This window comes from Carettochelys insculpta, chromosome 9, assembly GCF_033958435.1.
Source record: "Carettochelys insculpta isolate YL-2023 chromosome 9, ASM3395843v1, whole genome shotgun sequence".
Lineage (NCBI taxonomy): Eukaryota > Metazoa > Chordata > Testudines > Carettochelyidae > Carettochelys > Carettochelys insculpta.
Genome location: NC_134145.1, coordinates 16,755,188 through 16,764,199, shown reverse-complemented (window position 1 = coordinate 16,764,199; position 9,012 = coordinate 16,755,188). Strand labels below are relative to the sequence as shown.

The 9,012-nt window shown below is 44.2% G+C and overlaps 1 protein-coding gene across 1 annotated transcript in view; it reads left to right on the top strand.

Moving 5' to 3' along the window:
- The first annotated feature begins 473 nt into the window (after positions 1–473).
- TM2D1 (TM2 domain containing 1) overlaps positions 474–9,012 on the top strand; it is a 30,311-nt gene continuing 21,772 nt past the window's right edge. Inside the window, exons 1-3 of the mRNA XM_075002239.1 lie at positions 474–748; positions 2,099–2,168; positions 3,810–3,918. Coding sequence (XP_074858340.1) covers positions 578–748; positions 2,099–2,168; positions 3,810–3,918 — 350 coding nt within the window. The 5' untranslated portion in view covers positions 474–577. The remainder of the gene's footprint in view (positions 749–2,098; positions 2,169–3,809; positions 3,919–9,012) is intronic.

The following is a 9,012-nucleotide window of genomic DNA, read 5'->3' as shown; positions in this document are numbered from 1 at the left end:
AATCATTTTGTTAGTCTTTAAAATGCTACATTTCTGCTCTTTTGTTTCCTTGTTTGTAACTTAACGGGAATTTCATTTTCTCTGTGCTAGTCCCACCCCATGGGGGAGATTGTAACTGGAACTCATCCAGGAGGAGAAGGATAGACATAATCTCCCTCCTCTTCCCAGCCTCTCTCCTCTTTTGTCATTCTTCCTCCAGACCTGAACCCCACCACGCTTCTCCCTCATGCCCATCCCTCCATGTTCCCACAATACAAGACGCTTAGGAGACCGACTGGCGACCTTCCTAACCATAGAGAGGAGAGGACGACTTGAGTGAGGGTAAGCGAGCGTCCTACATTTTATATACGAAGAGGCGGGGAAAGGATCGCCATCTTTACTAGGGGCAGCTTGACTACGTCCCGTAGAGGAAGCGGAAGAGGCTTTTCAAAGGGCACGGCTTGTCTTCAGCGCGATTGACACTATACGGCAGCCATCTTTGATATGGGCAGAGTCAGTCGCTGCGCACTGAGACATCTGCCGCAGAGGAGACAGTTTAGGCCCAGGGCCAGGGTCCGGGCCTGGCGTGTTTTCCACGATGATGGCCGCCCGGTTGAGGTGGTGGCGGCGGCGGCGGCTGTTGCTGTTGAGGAGGCATGAAGCGGCGGCCCAGCTGCTGGGCGTCCTGTGGTTGGCGAATGTCGCCCTGGAGGGCGTTGCTGGCGGGGAGCCCCCGCTCAAGTGCGACGAGCTGCGTATGGGACAATATCCTGAGGCTGGCTGGGAGGGGTGCGGGGCTGGGTTACTATGGTGACGACTGACCGTCTGTGGCGGCCCTCGCCTGTGTGCCAGGGCCAGCCCCTGGTGCTCCTCTGGAGGGCGGGGAGGGTATTTAGCCCCCCCCCCCCCCCCAAATCGGGATGGCGCTCCCTGGCTCTCCAGGCCTCCCTGAAGTAACCTAGTTGCGATCAGCCCCTGTGCTGGGTGTGGGTGCGGGTGCGGGTGCGGAGCAGGATCTGTGGTGGGGAGGGGTTGGGTGGCTCTTCTTCCCACCCTGGTGGGAAGCGAAGTTTCAGAGGCTGTCGATACTGACAGACCTGCTTATGGGAAGCATAGGTACTGGGGGTGCTGCAACACCCCCTGGTTTGAAGTGGCTTCTGTAATATGCAGGGCTTAGAGTTTGGTTCAGTGGCTGTCAGCATCCCCACTGCACAAATTGTTACAGCATCCCTGAAGGGAGAGAGTTTTTCCAGGGTCTTGGAGTAGATTTGAGGGGTGAGGGCAGAGACTTCCTTCTGTTGTGTTAGTGTTAAAATCACCTGGGGATGGGTGTTGCTGTTCTGCAGGACATTATTCATTTGCAAACTCTGGGAGGCCAGCAATCAGCTTGTAGTTCTGAATCTGTAGACTACCAAAGGTAGGACTCTGAGGGTCAGCTCTGGCTTCCACCCTCTTCCACCAAGGAGTTAACTGCTCGTATTTTTTGGCAATTGCTGCTATTAATGGTGATCAGTAGTGGAAAATAAGCTAGGAAATATTGACTTATTAATACACTTTATTTCGCCCTGGGAGTTCAGTCTTTGGTAACAAAAGTAGGAAGTTTTACAAATCAGTTCCTGTTCAGTATTAGTCTGGTACAGCTGTTTGGTAGTTTATGATTTTCAAATGATTTCTTTACAGTCTGTTGTGTGGTGTTTGGTAGCTGGAATCTCTTTTTAACCAAATACTGGACAGTGAATCTGTCATGAACTGAAAGGCTACTAGTATGCTTTGACACTCATCCTAAAGATTAAGGAAATAAAATCTGGATTTGAAGTCCTAGTTTTCACTGTTTTAATAGAGAAGGGTCTTTTACTTTTCTTATAGACCTAACCACTTATATTTCTTTCAGGTATTATGGTACCAAAACTCAAATATGCATCCCAGAGCAATGCATTAAAGCAACAACTCTGCTATAGTTAAAATTAAGAACAGTTTACTTTTCAGAAAATCTTAAATGCTGTCTGAGTCTACAAGAAGGAAAACTGACTGAACAGAGATTCTAGGTGAGTGAAGAGGGTGTGGTAGATTGAGTCACAGTGTGGTACAAAAATGGTTTTCCTTAATTATTTGAACATATATCTGTGAAGATCCTAAAATAGACAATAACACGCAAGAACCACTGAATTGTACAAATCACACAGCATATGGTAAGACTTTTGGAAGTGTAATATTCTAGTCAGAGAAATTTATCTAGGAGTATGTTCAACTCATGTCCTTTGTAGATCTTCAGTTTGATTATTTTGAAATGTAATGCAATACTATACTGAATTCATTTTGTATGCAGTTCCATTGAAAGTATTGAGAACCTGTGTGGGATTATTTTGTTTTCAGTAAAGTGTTAAGTAAAAAGCTTAAAAACACCTGCAGAAATCAGCAGAGCCACGGCCAGTAGTTTGGGTTGGTTTATTTTTTTGGAGTGTGGGAGTTGGTTGATTGCTTCTGTAGGCCTCTTCAGCATGGGATTTATATGGTAAGCCCCGAAATGCGTGACTTTGAGTTGCACTTAACTTGCGTTAACGTGAGTGAAGCGCAACTTGAAGCCGCTCTGCAGCTGTCTGCCCGCTTGGCTCCCCAAGGTGGGAGAAGCCGCAGCGCAGCTGTCTGCCCTGTGCGGCTTCTCTCAGGTGGAGGAAGCCAGGGAGAAAGACAGCTGCGCTGTTGCGGTTTCTCCCTGGTGTTCCCCAGCCGGGAGAAGCTATGCTGCAGCTGTCTGTCTAGCCGTGGCTTCTTCCACTGGGGAAGCTGGGTGGACAGACCACTGAACTGCTGCGGCTTCTCCCCAGCTCCCACAGTTGTGAGAGAGTATGTGTGAGAGCACAGTACTGTTATCTCTGTTTTACAGGTAAGAAATTGAAATATTGAGAGACTTAAGAGTTCGTCCACGGTCACACAGGCTGTTTATGGCAGAGCATGAATTGATCCCATGTTTCCAACAGTTTGATGCCCGTTGCATCAACCAGAATGGATATGGCATTCAGAAGTCCAGAACCAGAATGGATATGGCATTCAGAAGTCCACCTTTGCCTCAGATTCCATGTACCAGACTTGTCTAGTGATGGAGATTTTAGTCCCAGTTCATTTTTCCAGAAAAAAGACCACAATATCTTCTTGTCCCTGAGGCTACTGGAACAGTAGGTTTGAAAGTTAGGAGAGAAGTACAGGAGATGGCCTTTAGGCCTGTCAGGGTAACACTGATCCTTAAAGTAGGAATGTAAATATAGGGAAAAGTCATGAAATGTCCTGCTTACTGCCCAATTTCAACACTAGAAAGTGGCAGTCTGTGAATGGCTAGTTTTCTGGTGGGGTTCTGCAAAATTTAGGAAACAGCACTTTTTCTAATTTGTAATTCTGGCAGTTATCACTTAAACGAAGCAAAACAGTATTTTTCTCTGGTTTGATGAGGTGAAACTGATCAAATAAAGTACACTCAAGTATTTACAATGTTTTGCCATATAGAGAAATGATACGTAAGTTGGCTGTGACAGTTTCTCTCACTCCCACAGTAAAATGAAAAATTTAAGGTTCTAGAGAGTATAACATTTAGCTGGGGCATCTGATGTGCGTTTGCTTAACATCACTGTGGGCATGGGGGAATTAATGCAAGACAATTTTGTTTATAGTATCTATTGACAAGACCCAGTCATCAGTAACACCCTGTAGTGTATTGCGTAGCTGTACATCAGTTCACAGGTATCCTTTCTTTCCCTCTGTATTTTTGGAATCTCAGTGTGCACCATAGTGCGTGACCTATTGTTGCTCAGGTTTAATAATCCATATTGTGTCCTCAGTTCCATGTCTTCCAGCACCAAATATTACTTGTAAGGATCACAGTGGTAATGAAAACAACTTTACGGGAAAGGAAGTTGGATTTTACAGACCCATTGAATGTCGGAATGTGTAAGTGAATTACTGTGCTTTGTAATTTGTTTGCCTTGGTTTTTATGTTAGTTATTTTAAATGGTATAGTAGCATGTATTGACAAGAGGGAGGGGGAAAAGGGGAAATACAGATGAATCTACTTTATTTCAGTGTGCTAGGTGAGAGGAATTAGCTATTCACAATTGTTAACTAGCATGGAACTTAAGAGATATTGTCACGACTCCATTAAATGGCTTAAAAGGCAAAATATGTAATTATGGTTGTGCCTATACTGTGAGGTAGAATCAAATTTATTAATATCAGTTTTGTAACTCTGGAATTTATTAATTCAATTTTGACTCCCCATCTGCTCCTCACAAAGTTGACTTATTGTTGCCACGCTCAATTGGCAAGCATCGACTGTTGCAGTAGTGCATTGTAGGAACCTATCCCACAGTTTCCTCATCCCCAGAGAATTATGGAAATGCTCGCTGGTCTTTGACATCATTTTCCCACATTGCATTTTCCTCATTCCTCTCCTGTGCTAAGCAAACGTCCATTTTTCCCATTGGAAGAAAGGAAAAATAGGGCATCCACAGCGATGGTAAAAAATTTACAGAAATCTTTTTTCTGTAACTGAATTCTAAACTGGCTATCTACTGACTGTTCCCCTTCCGGTGATTGCATCCAATCCCTGAAAATAGCACAGGGACAGGCTGTATTCTCAAAGTTAGAAGAAAGAGGATAGAAAAGTTTAGGAAAAAAGATTTTTGTTTTCTCTCTTCACTACACAGACATTGCAAACATGGGCGTGTGGCAGTGAAATCTCATATACTAAACTTATAATGGAAACAGGAATCTCAACTCGCCCTCCCCCCTGTGTTTGGGGGCAGTGGGCTCAAAGCATGAAGACAGATAGGAAATGTTAGAAAAAAGATTTTATAACAGCAATACCAAACCAAGAGGTGTCCACAATGGACAGCAAGCTCCTGAAAATATTTTTAGTCAAGGGGGAGCTGTGGTCTGCTGCTGCAGAGCCAGTTGAAGTAGTCACCCCACCTATCTTAGCCAGCGGGGAAAACTTCTCTGCGGCAGCAGCAAGCACCTGGATATCTCAGCTGCCGGGGGACACTTCCCCTCGAGAGCAGCAAGCCCCGGAGTATATTAGCTGCCAGTGGAGACTCCCCTCCCGCATTGCAGCAAGCCTCTGAACTTCTGAACTTCTTTCCTGCGTGGGCAGGCTTCCCCCCCGCCCCCACTCAGCATCATCAAGCCCCCGAATATCTTCTCCACTGGGGGGAGACTTCCCCCCCCGGCAGCAGAAAGGCCCTGAAAATATTTTTGGAGGGAGGCCAGTAGAAGTAGTGTCGTCCATGTTCCCCCCTCCCCCCCCGTATCTTAGCTACCGAAAGAGACTCCCCCCCCCCCCCCCAGTGTCTGGAAGGTGTCAAAATTCTTTCCCACCCTTGGAGCCCTAACTGCACACAAGCTAGGACATGGTGCTACCTGGCAGCATGGTCAGCACCGAACTGCAGACACATCTTTTTATTGCGTTGGGGGCTACCCATGTGCTGTGGCTGAGCATGGAAAAGACTCTGACTGCGTGGCACCTGTGGGGGAGGGAATGGGGTTTGCACACAAACGTAAACTGCTGAGAAGACGTTTCTTGGCCTCTTATGCAAGCACGACCCCCACAACAGCCTTGTTGCCACTTTGTGCAGCAGAGCAGAGGCTGGCGCCAGGCAACGCAAAAAAACCCAAGTGTAGAGACAGAACCGCTAATTTTGTGCTGGGGCTATTTGTAATGGGTAGATGTGCTCATAGCGCTAATAGCAAAGAAAGAAAGAAGTTTCTCATCAGCCTTTCATACAAACATGACCCTACAGCAACAGGCTTCCTGGTCCCAATTTGAAATTCATGGTCCTCCTGGTACCTAATTTCTGCACACCTGGAGAGCATCAGCCAGAGCAGAGCACTGGGGGGGGCATTGTGTGTTATACACAGGACACCGCTGGAGGCTAATAAATTAGATTTTAAGATGCAGCACTTCCACACTGGCCTTTAATCCAACTTTTGAATTCAAGCATGATGCTACACCTGTCAGCTACTGACAGTTTTGTAATATTGATATTAGTGCTCCCTACATTGAGCTAATAGTATTTACTGTGAAGACAGTCACATTGTAATATCAGGCTAACTGTCTTGAATTCAAATGTATCTCGTAGTGTAGATGCAGCCTATGTAAGCAAATCTATCTGTTAGATTTTTGTTAATATGATACTGTTTTTTTGCAGACATATCTACCGTGCAGTCTAAGGTGTTATTTGTAGATCTGGTAGGCATACCCAGCCTAAATTTGATTTAACTAATGTACTGTGAATAGTAGTGAAGACACAGTAGCACGGGCTTCAGCACAGATTAGATATATAAATACATATCCAAAATGACCAAGCAGGGTTGTACAGCACCTGCTAAAGTATATGCCACTATGTTTTCACTGCTGTTTTTGGCATTCCAAATAGCTTAAAGCTAATACAGGCCTGCCTGCCATTGATGCAGATTATCCCTTTGACTGCAGTGTAGACAGAATCTAAGCCTTTTGGTTTTTTTAATAGATACTCTGCTTAACAGTTTTTTATGAAACAGAAATGCTTCTTGTCATGGAAAATGTGAACTCTAGGAGGATTGAAATCTTGTTTCAGCAGCCCTGAATATCCATTTTACAGGAATCAGTTCTCACCTCTTCTCTTGTGTGACTTGATGTCTGCAAACCCTCCTTTTTTCATTCTAAAGGCCCAAATAGTCAGATCCATGAAGGTGACTCAATGAGTTAGTTCTACATATAGATTGTGGACAGTGGAGAGTGGATACTTTCTAAATACTGCATTTATTATTTTTACTCTTCAGTATCTAATATTTCTCTGCATTGGAATCTTGAAAGACTTTTCTTTGTAAAATTGCTGTTTTGTTTTCCAGCTGCAGAATCTTGGGAGTTGTAGGTAGCTGAACTTTGTCTCCATTACTAGTGAGAGAGCCAATTCCTTCTAACTTGATATCTTTACTATTCAACATTTTGCTTACCTCAGCCACTTTCTTGTGAAATGTTAATGTAGTATAGCTCAGTCCAGATCCACCACTAATTTGTCTATACTCTGCTGGACAGTCTAAACTCAGTACACTGAAGGCAAACATACTATTTTAGCAAGCTGCACTAAACAGCTAGCTCAGTAAATTGTGACCACCACTTTCTCTCAAAATTATTGGTCTCTGCTACTTTTCTTGTGGAAGCCTGAGAATAAGATGAAATCTAGCCTAATGCATGAGAATTTGCTTCTCTCCTCCCTAACTGGAATATGAAGCAATTCCTAGGGAGGTTTACACATAGTTAGATTTTTCTGGAAAAATATTATGACCATTATTGTGCTTGTTAAATTTTTATTAGGTTCACAACTGACAGCTAAAAAATCAAGAAATTAAATTAAAGCAGTTCTCCTGTGCTACCTCTCCAATAGGCACTAAAAGCAATATTCTTCCCATGATTACTAAAAAGAATTTCCCTGGTTTCATCATTCCCATGGCAGTTTATACAGAAAAAGCAGCTTTTAGCTGAGTTATTTAAATCACTTGTAAATTTCAGCTGTGGCAATAGGCAGAGTTCTACACACATTCTTGAAAAATGTCACAAAACGTGTTTTCTAGAAAAGATAAACATCCTTAATATTTCCAACTTTCATAGGTGTAACAAGTCTAGGTATGGTTAGTTTTGATTGTCTGCATAGTTAAAACTACAGCCAGTCTTTTATAAGGACATTTTTTAGCCTGTAAGTCATGGTAACATTATTCTAAACAGAGATATCCTCATATGTTGTATTACAAGAGTAAACCTACATATCTCTCCAATTGCTTGCACTGGTCTGCTTGCTTAAGCACAGGAGCAGGGTCTAGGTGCTGGGACTTGCCATGGTCCACCCACCCAGTGTTACCAGCAGAAGACAGGGTTGGGGCACCGGAGCTTGCCCTGCTAACACCCAGAGTTCCTGCCACGGAGCAGGGGCGGGGCACAGAGGCTTGCAAGCCCCTGACACTGCTCTCTACTAGGAGTACCATGTGAGCAGAGCAGGGCAAGCCCCCAACCCCACTCTCTGGGCCCAGGTGGAGAGTGGCAAGCCCCCACACTCTGGCAGGAGCAGAGGCAAGGTTGGGGGCTGGTGGTCCTGTATGTTAAATGGATAGGTCCCAGGCTGCCCAGTCCTACTCCTGGCTGTGCCCTTGATTGGATTACTAAGGCCTGGTCTACACTAGGGATCAAAGTTGATCCCAGATATGCAATTCTAGCCATGCCATTTGTGTAACTAGAACAGACATATCAGGATCGATTTTCTTTCCTGGTGTAGATCAGGGATCTTAGTGCTCACGCCAATGTCCCTTACTCTGAGTGTCCGTTTGGAGTATCAGGGTCAACGACTGAGCCCAGAGAGATCGATTCTGCTGCGTCTTCACATACATGGCAAAATCAATCCCTGGAAGTTCAATTGTGTCATGCCGACACCTCCCCGTAAGTAAAGACATACCCTAAGTCTTTGGAGAACTGACAAAAGGCACTGAAAAAGCAAACTAAATTATGTGATCTTTAAGAATAGTACTTGCTCATTATGGACAGGAGAGGATAACAAGGGAATTTTTCTGAATGTGAAATAGGAAGGGATTGTGGATGTGGAAGGAGTAAAGAGCCGCAGTAGTAGCTTGGTTGTGAAGAGATGGATAATAAAAGGAAAAATAAAAGAAGAAATTACCTCTCTATTACAGTTTTAAATCCTTTGACATGAGGTCACTTTAAGCTTTGAGAAGGGGTTTATGACCTGACCAGTTGTAATAGTCATGGGGGTTCGTTTTGAGTTGAGGGACGGAAAATAAGATAAGGGTGCAGGAAGAGATGTCAATTTCCTATAGCATTATATTGCTTCCATTTTGTAGGAGAGTTCTTCCTCTTCTTCTTGCACATTTAATTCTGATGTGGATGCTGTGCTACTATCTCTTAATATTTCCTAGCCCCCATTGAGGGAAACATTTCAATTAATAGGCAAGCTCCCAATCTATTGTACCACAATTTGGGTCTGGAATGGTCACAGGCAT